Below are 19,126 nucleotides of genomic sequence, written 5' to 3'. Positions count from 1 at the left end.
AAAATACGCAAAGCATGCACATTCAATCATACGATTTGTTGATTTTTTGTCAACAAAACCAACACACTACCAATCAAAAGTTTAGTTGTATAAAAAACAACAACAACGCCAAAAGAAACAAAACACACAAAAAAACAAAATACACAAAGCTTGCACATCCAAGCATACGTTTTGTTGTTTTTTTGTCAAAGCATGCAATACATTGTGTTTTTTGATGAAATTGTCAGAGGTTGTCTCGGATTTTTGCTCATATCTCCGTTATTTATGGACGGATTTTGCTGATTTTAAATAGCAAAATTCTCGAAAGTATGTCTGACAGAATTGTTGAAGATTTGGATCCCGGAGATATCTGGGGCCTTCAGAAAATTGATTTCAACAGACAGACAGACGGACAGACAGACAGACAGACAGACAGACAGACAGACAGACAGACAGACATACAGACAGACAGACAGACAGACAGACAGACAGACAGACAGACAGACAGACAGACAGACGGACGTGGCTTAATCGACTCCGCTATCTATAAGGATCCAGAATATATATACTTTATAGGGTCGGAAATGAAAAATGTAGAAATTACAAACGGAATGACAAACTTATATATACCCTTCTCACGAAGCTGAAGGGTATAATAATATTGTTCAAACTATTTGATCGTGTATGCTACCTGCATCCATATGATCAGATAATACGTGATTAATTTTAATTATTAATTATTGGGTTAATAAATATCAAAGAAATGAAATTATTTCAAGAAAAACAAATAATTTGTTAAAAATCGCCAAATAAATCGCCAACTAGTCTGTAAATAGCCAAAAAAATCGCCATGTCGCCAATTGGAAATTTTGAGAAATCGCCACATCTGACAGCCCTGTTCGTTATATGCTTCTCCACAAAGTAAATTATTAATTTTTATTATTAATTTACTTTGCTTCTCCACTTCATCTGAAAATATGTTTACTTCAATTTTGTCCACTACATGTTTGAAAACGGCATAACATTTTTCTTTTTTTGAATTTTCGTTAAGCCAAATTTCAAACAATAACCTAAAAAATATAGTATTATTCGAAAACGGCTAAAAATGGTAAATGAAAATTAGTTTATAACATTTCAGTATATTCATTTCTGATTTCATTTAATCTGCCGAACTTTGCCGAAATTTTAAAAGCTTAAGGTTATCTTAAAAAAGTGAATTTATTTCAAGCAAGTTAAACAATTTTATCACATTTTTTAACAAAAAACATTACTTACTTACTTAGTTTATTGTTCTCCATTTTCACTTTCTTGTTTATAACTCGCGAAATTATATAAACATGCAATTGAAAATTTGAAAGCAATACAGGCTTTTCAACAAAATTTATTAAGTAATTACGATGCATTGTCTTTGACTGCGTGTTGTCAAATGGAATTTAATATTTATTTAAAAAACAAAAAGCTGACTTAATTAATTTGGAGTATTGGTTACAAAATGGCATTAAAAAAAGTGCAATATTTGCATTTGATAAATTGGACTTTAGCACAGTTTTGGTATGCGTTTAACCTATAGTGCAGTGGTATGAGAAAAAAGAGAGGAAAATAAATCTGTAACTTCTAAACCATTAGTCCGATTTGAATGAAATTTGACATGCGCACAGAAGAAGTGTTGTCGAGTTTAAGTTTCGAATTTTGACCGCATAGGCCCACCGGGGGTGCGGCCAGGGTTCCCCAAATTAGGACACCTCGGATATGTTAAATTTTTAAAACGATCCTATTTCTTCGGCTGTGTTCCGATTTCAAAACGATCACATATGTAGAATCTCCTCGTCGAGCACTACAAAAAACCTATCAATTATCTCTAATAACTTAGGAGATATTCGCATTTGAAAATTAAATTTTCATCATTTTTGCCCACCCTACTCCAGTTTTTTGATAACAGCGGGTCCAAATATTTCCCGATTTTCTCCATTTTGCTTTTATTGGACTAACAATAAATTTATAATATCAAATATAGAAAGAAAAATCGTGACTTTTTTGAAAAATATGACAAAAAATGCTTTTTTGGAGTTTTTGCAAAGATACAAATATTTTAATTTGAAATAAAATTTTTATTTATGAATATTTTTTAATAAAATTTTACAGTTATGTAGATTTTTCGATTTCAAATTAAAAACTGAAAACAAATTTTTAAATTTGTAATCAGGAATCCCGCAATTCCTATATATAATATCCATAACAGGGATGGGGTTATCGGCACCCTTTACAAAATAATTAAGAACATATTGGGCCATCTAAAATGGATTACTATATTTTGATATCAAGTATGCTATTTGAGATTTTTTGCACTAAAGTTGAATTTTACATAAAAAATATGCGTTTTTTGAATGGACCTGGTCCCCTCGATATTAAAAATTTTAAATTTTTTTTTCATTTAAAACATTCGATGTAAAGCTAGCTTTTCAAAAAGTACAAATTCTTTATACATCCTTTTAGAAATTTTTTAGATAACTTAAAAAGAATAAAAGTACTTTTTTCCCAAAAAAATAGCGAAAAATAGCCTTTTTAAATTCAAATGCATGTAACTTTGGACTCAGTCACGATTTTTTAACAATTCTTTCTTTATTTGATATATAAATTTGTTGTTAGAAAATAAAAATGGAGAAAATCGGGATATATTTGGACCTGCTGTTATCAAAAAACAAAAGTATATATACGATCGACTTATTGGGCTTTTTTGTAAACATCTATTAATATAAAAATATAAGACCTGACTCATTCATTCACTCACTCACTCACTGATGAGTCAGCGAATGACATTTTTCTAACTATTATCGTCTTGATAAATTTCATTTTTATTGCTAAACATTACAAAAGGCGCATCAATAAATGTAGAAACCATGTATTTTTTACAAGAAATGGTAAAAAGTTGAAAAAAGTCGGAAAGTCGAAAATAGTCGAAAAAGTCGAATAACTAAAAAGTCGAAAGTTCGAAAAGTCGACTTTTCATGAATTACCAAAAGTTGAAGGTTCGAAAAGTCGACTTTTTTAAAAATTAAAAAAGTCGACTTTTTGTTTCAGCTATAGAACCCTAGTCTGTATGTTGAAATAAACTTTCCGAAGCCAACAAATGAATAGTATCAATATATCCATTGTAGTCTGACTAAGACTGCTATTTAAAATCGGCAATCAAATTTTTTTATCAAAATTACTTTTTTCTTCCCAATAAAATTTACACATTCATTTGTGATTCTGTTGTGCAAAAGTATGAATGTGTTGAGTTTTTCGAACTGTTACTTGCATGTGTAGCGCTAGGTAAAGTACCAAAGTACGTTGAAAAAAACTGTTTTTATAAACAGAATCAAGGTGCATTTAATAAGGTGCCATCGGCAGCACAGCTGATTATAGAAATAGCACGCACAAATGTCAAACTACATATATAAAAAATATCCGCCCGTATGTCAAACTCTATATATAAAAAATAAGTGAATTCGCCTGTATTTATTTCAATTCGCCTTGAACAGAATATTATTTCTCGTGTAAATAGGCTTGACGGCAATTAACAACAATTATTTCTATGCTATTAATGCACTGTGATTGTTTATAAATATACTTTGTGATAAATTTATTTAGAGTAAAACAATAGTTTTTTTCGGGTAAAATATTTAATAAAAGATTCAAATAATTATGGAACAAATAGAATATACACGCACGGTGGTACCCTCATCAATGCGTAGCCCTTATTGGAAATATTTTGGGTTTCCTTCAGACAGTGGAAACAACATACTAACGCGGCAAAAGATAGTGTGTACTATTTGCAATACAGCAATTGCTTACAACAAAAATACCTCCAACTTAAGGACTCATTTAATGTCCAAACATGTTGAAATATTTCAAAAGCTCGTCATGCCCTCAAACGACACGGCTGCAAAACAGAATGATCAAAAATTAGGTGAACAAATGATTTGTGTGAAAGACAGAGTGACAATATGTGATCCGCCAAGTGTTAATACTATAAATGCTCTAGATATCAAAAGACGACGCATTGAGGAAGCATCATCTTTACAAAGTAAAAACAATTTTATTGAACCATTTCTAACGATTCCCGAATACAGTGCTAATTTGGAAGCTGAAAGTATTATTCATAGTGGAAATAATTGTACAGCTTTGTCAAATAAGGTAGATTTAGAAATACAAAGTTCAGATTACATCGGATTTATACCATCGAATGATACCCCTACAGTTGAAATAACAGAAACAAATGATGATGATTTACCCACTGCTGCCAGTATGGATGACACAAAAAATGAACAAATTTTTACATACACCGATCTTGAACTACATGAGCAACAGCTCCAATCTATGGACATAATGCTGGCAGATATGGTTCAGACGGATTTATCACCATTAGAAATATTGGAGAATCAAGGTTTCTGCAAATACAATCAACAATTGACTGGTGTAAAGATGGATCCTGAGACAGTAAAACGAGTAATGAAAGTGATAGAAACACGATATATAAATACTAATCAAATAATCACTTCCCATGTAGTTCGATTATCACAAACTCAACCATACTCTTTAAGTATTGAAATATACATGGATAATGATGGTCAGAATGTTATGAATATATATTATAACTATTTGAACGATAGCAAAGTGGATTTAATCAGCATTCTATACACGAGTAGTACTATTTGCACTAAACCTATTGATATTTCCAAACTCTTAACGGATATCGATCTAAAAAACTGTAGCGGTGTGGTGGTACCCTGCATAGATAATGTTTTTGATTTTGTATTGGAGTTTACCAAGTTTCATGGTTGGTTAATATAGAGAATAACAATTCAAAAATAGATTTATTTGAACTCCTGTTTCATTTGTTTAAAGATTTGCCTATAATTGAGTCCCTGGAATCCATGCTGACTCGTAGTTTGCAGAAAATTTTTGAACAAAGCGATTTTTCAGAAGACTATGAAAAACTTTTAAAACGAATGCTAGAAAATCCATGTGTAAAGTTACTTATTATCCCAAAGTTGATCTATTTAGTCTTGATGATTTTCTATTACAGCAAACACATATAAAAAAGTCCTTTATCAGACCACGGAGTCTTTGGAATAGACTGAACATTTTGGAAAATATATTTGAGAATGTAGAACTTGAACAATGGGGCGAAATGCGACTAATTTTCGATTACATGAAACCATTAAAGGCTTGTACATTTCCTGCCATTACCATTCTATACTATTATTAATGTTATTATAAATATTTTTAAAGAACAGATGGCTTTGGATATTATAACGGACGAAAATTTGCCCCTATGCACACTTACTCGCCCATTAATTATAAAATTGTTTGAAGAACACTTCAGATCCATAAATCAAGAGGAGTCTTTAAGAATATTTAAGATACAAAACATTTTAGAAAAAGAATTACATGCAAGGTCTGTGCGTATTTTTATCTGCGCCAAATTTATATTTTAATTCTAAATTACATTATTTCGTTTTTCTAGAGTAATGGCACAAAATTTTCTCAATGAGGCCACATTTTTTGACACGAGATTTCATCGTGATTTTGCTCTTCAGGAATCACATTTCGAAATTACTGATTTGAAAACACAAGTACTTGCACGCTTTAAACACATTTTACATGTGACTTTAAATAAGACTCATAACATTAAGATAGAACAGAACTCAGAAGATTCAATGATGACTTATCGAAAATGCAGTAGTAAGTATTCTTGTTATGTTAGATTGTATCAAAAGTGGGTTAATTATACTAAGCCAAAGGTTAAATATAACACTCCAATCTGTTTTCATAAGTAATTAATTAAAAAAACCAGAGTGCTGTGCAGAATCGTATATACCCTTAATCTTAGTATACTTCAAGAAAAATTAAAAAAAAAATCTTTTATTAAGTTAAAAAAATTATTTCTGTTTTTAAGGTTTAAAGTTATTTTTCAAACGTGACGTTTCTTTGACAAACACCGAAATGACTACAGATTTAAAAACAAACTTAGATTTAGAGTTTGAACAATACCAAGCAGAGGCATGTTTGGATTTAGATCAATCACCAGCCCTGTGGTGGCAACAGCAATCTGATAACTATAAACAGTTGTCCCAGGTAGCTAACCACTATTTAACAATTCCCTGTTGTTGTCTACCGCGTTTGTGTCGATTAGATTTGGATCAACGGTATTTAAAACTTAATCGACGAAAAAATTTAAGTCAGTTTTGCCACATTGAAAGTAAATTGTGGTATTTGTACTATAATGAAGCAGTGTCAGATCTGATATAGGGATTGAAAACTTTAGTATCTTTTTTTTAAGAAATTTGCTTTTATTTTAAATATTTTTTCGTTAATATAGTTTTTATATTATTTTAATAATATAATTATCGTAATGTAATGATTTTAATGTTATTTATCTTTAAATATAAGTTAAATAAATTACAAATACTCACTAGTAAAACATATAAACGGGGTCCTTTTAATTTAATTCACTTATAATTGTTCTGGTTTCACTACAAAATGCTTATTATTAACATTATATTTTTATTTATATTTTAACCTTTTTCTCAACATATTTTATAAAAGTTTGTATGTTATTGCTTTTGGGTTTAATATGAAACTAATCAAAGGAGTACAGTATTTAATAATTCATTAGTTATTATAAATTATTAGTGGGTTTGTATTGTAACACACATAAAAATAATAAATTTTTTAACTTTAAGAAAAAAAATGGATCTTTTTTTTCTTGTTTTAATTCCCTAAAAAATTTCATTTGGTTTTTATGTTGAAAAAATAATAAAAATTAAAATATGTAGTATTTTTTGGATTATTTTGTTAACAGAATAAATACATTGTATCAAAATGTGATTTGTTTTTTTTTCAAATGGCTAAAACCGTTCGATTTTGTTTTTTGTTTTTAACGGAGAAAGAAATCGGACAATATCGGACAATAACGATAGAATAACGATAATATATTAAGTTTTTAATTAATACTTAATAAATGCTAAACAAATACATATCTATTGCTTTTCCATATAAAAACAGATATTTATATATTCTTGTGAATAATGTTGTTCTTTTCTTGTGAAAGATGAGATGAAAGGGGCTACAGAATTGGGATTATACAATGGTAGAAGGGTTCATTCAGGATTTATAAATATGTAGCTGTAAATGAAATTTACGTGTGTACAAGCTCTACATAATTGGCGGGATACAAGCCTACCCGACCATTCATACGTCCCTTACACCAGCCTTGTTCGTCTTCATCTTCTAATTTTTCAAAAACATCTCCTGTAATATGAACAAAATTAGCATAATTGAAAACAAGCATTCAAAATTAAATATATTTGTGAGTGTAGGGCAGTTCATTACCTTGTTTGAATGTTAATTCATCACTTTCAGCTCCTTCGTAATCGTACAATGCTTTAACGGGAACACCGGGCTCACCATTATCCACTAAGACATTATCTCCCTCGTCCCATTCTTCTTCCTCTTCGAAGGGATTTGCCTCAGTGGAATTTGATTTACCATTACTAAATGTGCAACGACATGAAATTGATATGAGTGAGGATTAGATAGTTTGTTAGTTAGCGAACTGTTTTGTAAATACTCTAATAATTGACAATAATACTTACGTTACGCTTGAATTACGATTATGGGCATTTGCAATAGTTTTAGTTGTCGTTGTAGCTCCTACTGTTGATGATGTTGTTGCTGCAGCTGCTGTTGTTGTTGGCGAGGTAGCTAAAGACTCTGGCGGCTGTTGTTTTCCGGTTGATTTCAATGAAGAAGACGTATTGTTAGATTTCTTTAAACTCGATGAACCCGAATATTCCTGAAGCAAACACAAAAATCAATATTTCCAATTTGTATAAACATTCAAATAAAAATTTACATACATGCAGATCTTCATTAACAGGCCTTTGGTTAATCAATGTTATAGGGGCTGCTGGTAAAGCTTCCTTTGACTTGCTTCCCTTGGCTATATCACGGAATTCTTCTGTGTATTCCTATAGAAATCAATGCATTTCATATCAGACTCACAACAAATGTTTTGATAAAATTTACCACAAATGCGGGCCAATTCATAGCCATATTAACGCCATGATTGTTAGACCACCACTTCAAGTCCTTTTGATGGTCTGCATTATTAATAGTATGATAAAATTCTTCATAAATCTGCGGTAGACTGCTCAAATAAAATACACATATACATAATACAGTGAATATTTTGTAAAATAAAAACGTTTTTGTTAGAATTTACCTTGGTACCTTGGTAAGATCAAGGACAGTATGTAAATTAAATAGAACTTCTTTGAAGAACTGCAGACGCGTCTTTTCCATAGTTTGGCACTTTTCGAATACCGATGTCATATCCTCTATATACACGGAATTATATTTGGTTATTTCGGAAATGGCTTGTTCATATTTTTCGCGACACTTTTGTACTTGATCTTTAGTCTTCTGTACACGATCATGCATTTTTTTCACCTTCAAAAATAGAAAAAAAAATAAATTATATAAAACAATTATTGAATGCAAAAAATAGACAGACATTAAACTTAAAGTAAATTATTACATATTAATTAACTTTTAAGAGTTATCTCCAATTTCAAGAATTCATAAAACTTAAATAGTTTATGCCTTTCATTCTGTTTATTTATGTTTTCTTTGCCCGGAGACAATGAAGTAAAGGTTAAACATTTATGTATCTGTTGTTCTTGGAAATTCCCATAAATAGTACCACAGTTTATATTTACTTTGTTTCAGTATAGTAACAATGTTTACCCAGCATAAACATAAAATATACAAAATCTTTTATCAAATATTAAATATTTAATACAATTTGTTTGCAAAAGTCTTAGATAAATTTTTTAAATCGTTGTAAACAACAACATTCCAACCACAAAATATATAAATATGTAAATATTCGAATTGTTCTCTATTTTAAATACCTTTATATCATACTTTTTTGTTTGTTTACCTGATCTGGTGATAATGAACTATCAGCGGTGGCGTTACGTTCTTGGTTCGTGGCACTTTTTTCTGTTTTACAAGCAGCATGATATTCGGCTTTGGCTTTTTCAACTTTAGCCAATAGCTTAGCCCATGACTTTTGGGCCTTCTTGAATAGATCCTCCATATCTTTGCGCTCTTTGATTTGCATTAAAGTGTGATGATAGTTATCTTTTTGCCATGATTTTATTTGTGAACTTACATCACTGCAAAGATTTTCTTTAATTTTCATATGCACATCCGAAATGCGCTCCGATTCGGTAAGAACGCCTTTCCAGGCAGCCTCTGTAGTACCATATTCCGGACCTGACAACAAATAAATACATAAATGTTCAATATTAGGAAAATACAAAAAACGTTATGTCAAACATGTCACAATAGTAACAAGCTTCAGTGTCCAATTCTTGTCACTATTATTATTTCAACAATAACAAATGATAGTACATAATGGTTTTATTTGAAATTTATACACATAGAATCATACATACATATTCTATTCTATCATTGATTTTTGAAACCTTTTCTATGAAAAGAAATATAAATGCAAAAACATGTATAAAACATAATACGTATACTTGTAGCGTTAGAAGAGAATCAACATTTTTTTTTTTGGAAATGACCGGAGTTTCTATACCTTACATAGGTTGCTTATATCATAAAAACTTAAGTATCTTGCATCCATATATCTACACAGACCCATAATTTACTCTATAGAGAAGATTATAATAAACCTACACTATTCTCATTTAAATAATAATGTAAATAAACTTAAACTAATAGTATTATATAGTAGACATGAGCACAATGAACGAATGTACAAGTGTTTGCAAGGCTAGGTGAAAAGTGGCCGGTAGTTTTGCGAAAGAGGCAGGAAAGTGGGTGTAGGAGAAAAAAAAAACAGATTCGCAAAATTTTTTCTATCTCTACAGCTGTAAATCATTATGGAATTGTTTTTTTCTACAACGATTGCTAAAAAAATAACTTGTACTATCAATTGCTGTTATGCATTCATTCACATTATTGTACGCTGAGAGGGGCTGTCTTGCCTATTAAGCATTTGCAAACAAATATGACGCAACGCAAATGATGCGTTTTGAATTTTAATTTGGTATAAAATATTTTTCACCTAAAATCATTGATTTATAAATAACAAAAAAAAAAAATAATAGCACACACTACTACAAATAAAAATCCTCAAATTATCATAACATTGTATGATTAGTACAAAAACATATTTCATTTAATAAACTATTGTCATATCGGAAACATATCTAATCAGTTATGAATTCTAATAATGATTAGTTCATATTTATTATTTGTAATACATGTTTATAATGTCATTAATATAAATAATGTAATGGAAAAAGATGGTCAAATATTTTTCATAAACAAGATCACTTTATTTAAAAACAAAATATTTTATCATATATATTTTGTGATTGAAACTTTTTATTATATTTTTGAAGTAACATAGTTTTTTTTTTTTTTTAAAAAAAAAAGAAACGTGACTGACCCATATAAATCAGCAAATAAAATAAGCAAAAAACTTAAAACAGAAATTAAATCAGAAAACTTAACAAAACACACACAAAGTTAAAGAACAGCAAGTAACAATAACAACAAATATGACAAATATCTATGGTATGTGCAAGACTAAAAATATTATGGATGTTACTTTTCGTTATTCTACTGTTTCTATCTATAAACTTGTTGAATTTGAGAATTATTGTTTTAAAGTTTATCTACCTGTAGGGAGACGATAAATTTAAATAGTTTTATAGTTGTAATATGTTTTGCAAAAATAATATGTGACTATATTAAGAGGATATATATTCTGTGACTATATTAAGAGGATATTAGGATAATAATGTTGATAATAATATTGAGAATCTTCAAAAATAACACTGACAAGAATATGTATTTATTTATTTGACGAGAGCTTCCACATAAATGTGTTACTTTTATACTAAATAGCTAAACGACCAACAGAACTAACGACGATGACTTATTAATTGTGGTCAATACAAAAATACTTATATTTAGTAGTAAAACATTAGAGAAACCAATGGAAATAAGAGAATTTTATACACAAACGTATATATTATGAATTTCTAAATATGAATGGATGGGGCAACAAAGGGAAGTGAACATGATTTTAAAGAATGCTAGTTAAAGAAAAATAAGTTAATCGCGACTTTAGCAGTGTGTTTTTAAATAGCAATGTATATTTACCTTTTTCTATCAGTTCACCCCATTTTTTCGACCAAGTTCGTAAGCTTTTTGCATAGGATTTTTCAATATCTGCTCTCTCTTGTATTAACTGTTGCAATTCATTACAAAGTCTAAAATTGTATGTTGTGTCACATTATCAATTACTTATTGATTTTCTTTGAAGTATTACTAATATAATACGTATTTTTACTTACTTGTAGCCATCTTCTATGCGTTTCGTAGTTCTTTTATAATTTCCAGGCTCCCAAAAAGACTCACTTCCAGCTTCTAGTAATTGATCATCGCTATGGTGCGACATTTTTCTGAAACAATAAAATAGAAATGTGTAAATAATTGCACTGTGCGTTTATTTAAATGTTCAATTTATTTTTAAAAATTTTAATCATCATATAAAAAATAATATTCAAATTTCTCATTGTTATTAAGTACTACGACTTTAAAAGACCCGGGAGTAAAAATATGTACTATTAAAATTTTTTTAAAAAACAAATTGGGGTAGCGCTATATTATATTTCCGTTTGAAGTATATAGGTGAGTTACACGTTTAACTATTAATATCAACAGAGTCCTTAGTGTAATTTTAATTAACTTTGATAAATTTGTTAGGAAAACAACTTAATAAAACTTATTAATCATCAGCAGCAAATATAATTCAGATAAAATGAGCATGAAGTGTAGTATCACTTAGATACAATATCTACCTATCTATATTTACTTTATTGTTGTTTGTTATTGAGGAAAGAGACGGACGACCCCTTTGAATAATCTTTAAAATACTTGGCGCTAAGAATTATCAAACAGATAAAAAAACAACTTGATACTACATATTTTTATTTTTGCCAGTTACTTCATTCCAATTCTACCTAATGTAACCCAGTCATTTAGCCATAAGCTTACATAATAAATAATACGCACAGAATTTAAATGGTTGTAAAACCAATTTAAATGATACTACTCAATTGAAAAATTTTAAATATACTAATAAAACAACAATACATGTTTGTAAAAAATTTCATTGATTTTTGTTAAAAAACAACAAGTTTAGCAAGTTTCTTAAACGACTGCTAGTTTTTCCAAACAACAGCAACAGACAGCAACATACCAAAAATATCAATCGTTTCACTGACCACTTAAAAGAAATTTTAGTTTTATGTTTTTTTTCTTTGTTTTCGAAGCACTTTTTTATATCTAGTTTTTTTTACTTTCTTGTAAGCTATTTTTCTAGGATATTTTTGCTTTTAAAATATTTGTATTAGATAATTTCTGATAGAAAAATATGCAATTAGACAATAACCAAATGGGAGCCACACCAAAAAGGTCTCTTTTTTTCTTTTCACAAATTTGTATCGTCGCACCGTACCGTTTATAAAAAAAAAATCACACAAAAAAATTCCGCAACACCCAAAAGCCAACAGCCACTCGTCAAAAAAACATAAAATGAAAATAAAACGAAATACAATAAAAATTACACACACAAACTTTAATTCTTATAGAAAAATGTTAGCAAAAGAAAAAGTGAAAACAAAAAATCAGGGTTGCTAAAAATCCACACCATTAAATTCCAACAGTCTATATTTAAAACATATCTGCAATATTTGATAATTTATTAAGAGCGAACAAACCTTTTTTAATAGCTTGAAATAAATTATTTATTAAATAAATAGCCTAGTTATGTGCAAGAATTTCACAGAAATTGTTGTCTTTTTATTTTTACTCTTTTTCTTTACTCGTTTCACAGTGTTGCATTCCGTATAGTGCTGCCAATTACGAAGATGTAAGGAATAAGCAAAAGAAAAAAACAGGGTTGTTTTAAAATCTAGTGTAGTTAGTTATGATAAATGGCCGATAACAAAATGTTCGTTTGTTTATTACTTTTTAAAATTATTTTTGAATTTTTTTGTGTTAGTCATAATCATGGCAGAACAAGCAAGGTACAATTATTAGAAAGTACGTTCTCAATTATACATTCCCTATAACGTCAAACAAAAGAAAATTAGAAAAAAACAAACAGAAATGTCTAAGACAAAAATAAATTAATTAAACAAATTTTTGTGTATTTAATTTTTTTCGTGAAATATTCAATTCAAATTAAATTTTTTCCAAATAAATATGTGTTAGTTTTAATATAACGTGCAAAATATTGCGAAAACAAAATAAAAAGTGATGAGAGTAAATGCGTTGTTTGACGTTGTAGGGGTAAATATTGAAAACTCTCCCTAATAATTGTACCTGGTTGGTTCTACCATGGTCATAATATGACAATAATCAGGTGCCGATTCTAAAGGAGATAGGAATGACTAGAAAAAATGTCTTAAAAAGCCAAGAAATAAAATTTTTTTAAGTTACCATTTAATATATTATATATAATATATTATTACCGTTATTCCATATACACATACAGTGAAGTCCTACTAACGGAGAGCACCAATAGACAGACGAATTTCTTTGTCCCATGCTTTTGGTAGTATGTATTTGTAGAACAAACTAAACATCTCCCGTAGCAGGACAATATTCGTAATGAAAGATAAACCTGATCCAATTTTTACGTAACATGGTATATATGAGAAGAAATACAGAGAATGAAAGTTTTTAAGTTTATATTTATTATAAATCATATTTGGCCCTTAGGGCTTGATTCTGAAAAAATGAAATAAATAAATATAAACAGTCAGCTAATATATTAAAGATATATAAAATTAGGAGATAAAAAATATATGTACATATACATATGTATGTTTCGCCATCAGTAGTTGTATGATGGAATATTACTGTACATTTAAATATTTTCTCTTGATATTTTTAAGATGTCCCATAAGTGGACATCTCCCGTAACCTGATTAAATTGCTCCGACGTTCGATATCCGCCAACGGGAGCTATAATAACCCTTAGAATAAGAATCGCGATGCGGCTCTGTACATTTGTTCGGCCCCTTACAATGTACCCACCCTAGTTATATATAATTTTAAACAGAAACAATACAAATTACCGTTAACTTTTTGCCAATTCAAATCGGTAGCCAACATTTTTTCTTCTTCTATGTCCCTTTCGTTTTATTTTTTGTTTGTTGTTTGCTTTTATGCTTTTAAGTTTTTTTATTGCAACCATTAAGGGCACGCGTCGCGTCGGTTTGTGAAAATAGTTTAAATAATTTAAGGAATATTGTTTAAACTATTAAATTATAGTTGGTTAGTGTTAATAATGTTATTTAATAATGAAGTAAAGTGTAAAATAAAAAAAATAAAAAAGTGTGTCACAAAAAATTGCCACATTTCATTTGCTGGCATTGTTGTTGTTTAAAGTTGCAAAATAATCATGGAATATGGCGCACTAAGAAAAGTGCAAGAGGCTTATAAAAGTTGAATTGTTATTATGATAATAAAGTAATAATAGTGTTATACATATGTAGTTATTAATTAATTATTAAATAATATAATGCATTGTTGTGTTGTGTAATTGCCAAAAGTGCATAACAAATTTCGTTTTATCATGTCGTCCGCTACGTTGTTGTTTTAAATCTTCTCATGAACAATAATCGAATACAAATGCAATAGAAAATAGTTTGAGAGGTCTTGGTAACCGAAATTAATTAATTTTATTATTTCGGTAAGTACCTATTTGAAATTTTGTTTATTGTTTTAAATTCTATAGTTGATTCTCATATCCTTGAGGTACATATATTATGGGTTCCTGCCCATGTTGGAGTTTGGTTCAATGAGAGAGTAGATTACCTGGCCAAACAGGCCAAGGGCGCTCCCTTAGAGGTAAGACTTCCATATGGGGGTGTACTTGTGAGGATAAGGAATTATCTTAATCAGGAGTGGCTGGATTTCTACAGGACCAGATCTCAAGTGTCTGGTCGCTTCTTCTTCTCTCTTTTCAATGAAATACCTGTATGACCTTGGCACAGGGGTGTAGGTTGGGATCCAATTGACATCAAGATTATTAATAGGCTCTTATGTGGCCACTGCTCTTTTTATTAAAAACCAACAAGTAAGAGTACAATATTCGACCGTGCCGAATCTTAAATACCCTCCACCTAAATATGATGGTATAAAAACTGAAATAATATAACAATTGTTAGAAAGACTAATTTACGCAGAAGATATTTTATTTCAAATATACAACAAATTTTATCTAATTCAGCAATTTGTAACTGAAATTCCTATTATAACGTATGAAATTTAATAATTTATATACTTAATAATCAGTTAATACGTTTGGATCAACATTTTTCCCTTTTAACATCAAGTGAAGAAACAGAGTATAAAAAAGGGTATACAAATATATTTAGACAAATTTCAAAATATTTGGTTGTGGGACTTATATGGGAGCTATGACCTATTATGATTTGATTGTCATAAAATATTTTAACGTGATTATTATGGACTTATATGGGTGCTGTGGCCAATTATGTACCGATATTCAAAAAATTCAGTATTATGATTTTTGAATACAAATTACTGATCTGTGTACTATTTTGGTTCAATATATGAAGCTATGACCTATTATAGTCCTAAGTATTTGAGGGCTATTTTTGTAGAATTTCATATAAACAACGCTATTAACAAAAGTGGACCTTATATGGGAGCTATGCCGAATTATGGACCAATATTTGAAAAATCTTGTAGCTCGATTCTTGGATACAAATTACTGATCGGTGTAAAGTTTTGGTTCAGTACAGATTTTTTTTTGGATATTTGTGCAGTTTAATGTGTTTTCCTGAAGTATTTCTTATATGGAGGCTATGACCAATACTGGGCCTACCATCATAAAATTTGGTACATCGATTTTTGTATATATTGAATAAATTTTTTTCGAATTTCAAACTGATAACTATATTTGTAACAAATTTATGAGGATTTTAGTGATTTTCGGAGTGGAGTGGACCTTATATGGGAGCTATGATATGTTTTAAATATTTTTTAAGGTTATATCTTTTTCGGAAATGGTCCTTATAGGGGAGCTATGACCAATTATCGGCCAATCTGCATACAATTTAGTACAGTGATTTCTATGTACATGAGTATTATTTTTGTCGAATTTTAGCATGATAAAGATATTTATAAGAGATTTATGAGTACATAACTGATTTTCGGAAGTGGACCTTATATGGGAGCTATGGTCAAATATGGACCGATATTCACAAAATCCTGTAGTATGATTTCTAAGTACAAATTATGGATCTATGTAAAATTTTGTTTTGATATTGATATTTTTTAGATATTTATTAGGGTATTCAATTAATCGGGTTTCTGGTTTAATCGGTTAATCGAGCAAATAATTAATCGAGGTTTAGATTTAATCGGTTAATAATCGGTTAATTTAAAATTATTCGATTAACCGAATAATTTATATTTTCATTTCAAATTGAAAATACAACAAAGAATTTTGTATACAAAAACATAAAAAATGGCAAATAAGGTATTTGAGATCATTTTTGTAAACATATCGCCTATTTGCTGCAACAACATCATTACTCAAAATATGTGTTTATTGAACTGAGTAATACAAAATATGCGCTGTTCTATAATCTTTCATATAGTTTCATCAGTTTTAAAACAAATTAATTATTTTTTGTGTGAGGGTGTTTTTTTGTTGTAAACATTGTAAAAATTCATGTTTTCTCGTATATTTGATAAGTAAAAATTTGGGTTAAATACAGGTTATCCCCAGTAACACGAAGTCTGGTTATGTTTTAACTAATAGTTATACTGACAGTTTTCATATAAAAATAATTTATCCGGCAGTATAACTATTAGTTAAGGCATAACCAGACTTCGTGTTAATGGGGGTTAGAAAGATATTAAAATCTCCTATTTAAATTTCTGAAATTGCATGACTTGTTGAAAATTTATTTAAGAAATAGTAAAATGTCATAAAATATTCAAAGATGTTTTTATCGAAACGACTTTTTTTGAATATGACGTTGTTGCAGCAAATGAGCGATGTGTGAGTTTTTTTATAATTTTAGTGACTCTCTCTGATTGTATATTTTGGAGAAATCAAGAATATTCCTTGTTGGATTGTTTTAGATATTGATTAATTTAATAGTTTCGTTTAGTTATGATAAAAGACTCATTTCAAAAAAAAGTTTCGTCTATACATGTAAATACAAACAAAGTTTCAAATACATGTAAATTAAATATGTCAGTTGTTATACATACTCAATAAACATGTTTATTGGATGTTCAAAAAATATCTAATTTTAATTTGAAATTTGTATTTGAATTCAAATGGAGAAATAAATACAAAAAAAAAAATTTAAAGTGCAAAAAAAAGGAATTTCGGTTAATCGGTTAATCGACACAAATTAATCGGTTTATTTGTTATTTGAAAATCGGCAATTTTAAATTATTCGAACAGTTAACCGTCCAAAATTAATCGGTTAATCGATTGAATACCCTAATATTCAAATACATGTAAATTAAATATGTCAGTTGTTATACATACTCAATAAACATGTTTATTGGATGTTCAAAAAATATCTAATTTTAATTTGAAATTTGTATTTGAATTCAAATGGAGAAATAAATACAAAAAAAAAATTTAAAGTGCAAAAAAAAGGAATTTCGGTTAATCGACACAAATTAATCGGTTTATTTGTTATTTGAAAATCGGCAATTTTAAATTATTCGAACAGTTAACCGTCCAAAATTAATCGGTTAATCGATTGAATACCCTAATATTTATGTAGATTATTGTGTTTTTCGGAAGTGATCCTTATATGGGAGCTATAACCAATTATCGGCCGATCTTCATAGAATTAGGTACAGCGATTTTGGTATATATGGGGACTATTTATGACGAATTTTAACTTAATAGCGATATTTATAAGACATTTATGCTTATTTAAGTGATTTTCGGAAATGAACTTTATATGGGGGCTACGGTCAAATATGGGCCGATCCACAAAAAATTTGGGTTTGTAATTTTTTTAAGCACGAAACTTATTTCTCCTGAATTTTGTGTGGATACTGCAATTTTGTAGGCATTTACAGACCTAATAACCATATTTCGGGAAGATAAAATAACGTGTGTGCAATTTTATGGTATTATCTGCAATATATTTGCACAAATAAGGAAAAATATATTAAAATTATCAAGTTTTTTTTTAGGTTGTTTGATATTTTGGTTCATAACTCTGGTTCCACTGAACCGATTTTGCTGATTTTCAATACCAAACTGCTTAGGAGAACAATAAACATTTTTTTTGCAAGTCTACCAATTTTGTTTGCCTATTTTGGACGTGAGCGTGTTTTACACAGACAGACAGACGGACATGGCTCAATCGACTTAGAATTTCATAAGGATCAATAATATATATACTTTGTCTCAGATGAATATTTCTCAATGTTACACACGGAATGACAAACTTATATATACCCTCATTCACCACTTATGGTGGTGGAGGGTATAAAAAAAATGTATTTTTTTAGATTTCAAAGAGAACCGGGTGGAATATTGTGACATTAGGCTTAAAAGTTAAATGCTGAAAATTTGAGCCAATTCGCATAACGATTTCGGGTCGCGCATCGTTGTCAAAATTCAGATACAGTGGAGTCGGTATAGAGTGAACTAATTAATGCAAGGCCTGTTCACTTTATCCAATAAATTCACTTTATCGACACTGAAAAAATAATAAAAAATGATAAAATTTTATGTCAAAATTGTACATTTCATTATATTTTTATAAAGGAACATGTACTTTTGGCTTTTTGTACTGCTAAATCACGAAATTTGTAAAACTAAGATATTTTCATAATCTATAGTATTGTTCTCAGCCCAGTCAATGGCTTTTTCAATAATTTGAACAGCTTGAGTTGCTGCTTTGTACCCTTGAAGCCAGCCTGCGCTTGCATTGAAATCTCCTGATCGTGTAACTGCTCGTGTATT

The 19,126-nt window shown here is 29.2% G+C and overlaps 2 protein-coding genes across 4 annotated transcripts; one reads left to right on the top strand and one right to left on the bottom strand.

Moving 5' to 3' along the window:
- Window positions 1–3,609: 3,609 nt before the first annotated feature.
- LOC135953272 (uncharacterized) lies at window positions 3,610–6,847 on the top strand. Its single transcript, XM_065503085.1, has 6 exons — window positions 3,610–4,798; window positions 4,867–4,988; window positions 5,048–5,188; window positions 5,259–5,419; window positions 5,489–5,706; window positions 5,921–6,847. The coding sequence occupies exons 1-6, from the start codon at window positions 3,664–3,666 to the stop codon at window positions 6,271–6,273; spliced, it is 2,130 nt and encodes a 709-aa protein (XP_065359157.1). The 5' UTR covers window positions 3,610–3,663; the 3' UTR covers window positions 6,274–6,847.
- Synd (protein kinase C and casein kinase substrate in neurons protein Synd) lies at window positions 6,285–12,873 on the bottom strand. Of its 3 annotated transcripts, none has more exons than XM_065503089.1 (10): window positions 12,855–12,873; window positions 11,427–11,534; window positions 11,233–11,342; window positions 8,969–9,306; window positions 8,249–8,475; window positions 8,053–8,173; window positions 7,884–7,994; window positions 7,620–7,819; window positions 7,357–7,517; window positions 6,285–7,275 (listed from the first exon to the last, which is right to left on the bottom strand). In XM_065503089.1, the coding sequence occupies exons 2-10, from the start codon at window positions 11,528–11,530 to the stop codon at window positions 7,163–7,165; spliced, it is 1,485 nt and encodes a 494-aa protein (XP_065359161.1). In that variant the 5' UTR covers window positions 11,531–11,534; window positions 12,855–12,873; the 3' UTR covers window positions 6,285–7,162. The 3 variants fall into 3 exon arrangements, with proteins under 3 accessions (XP_065359161.1, XP_065359160.1, XP_065359158.1); XM_065503088.1 differs by lacking the exon at window positions 12,855–12,873 and adding an exon at window positions 12,593–12,681; XM_065503086.1 differs by lacking the exon at window positions 12,855–12,873 and adding an exon at window positions 12,335–12,583.
- Window positions 12,874–19,126: the final 6,253 nt, after the last annotated feature.

This window comes from Calliphora vicina, chromosome 3 (genome assembly GCF_958450345.1).
Source record: "Calliphora vicina chromosome 3, idCalVici1.1, whole genome shotgun sequence".
Taxonomy (NCBI): Eukaryota; Metazoa; Arthropoda; class Insecta; order Diptera; family Calliphoridae; genus Calliphora; species Calliphora vicina.
Note: the sequence above shows the minus strand (reverse complement) of the source record. Positions and strands in the feature narration are given on the sequence as shown.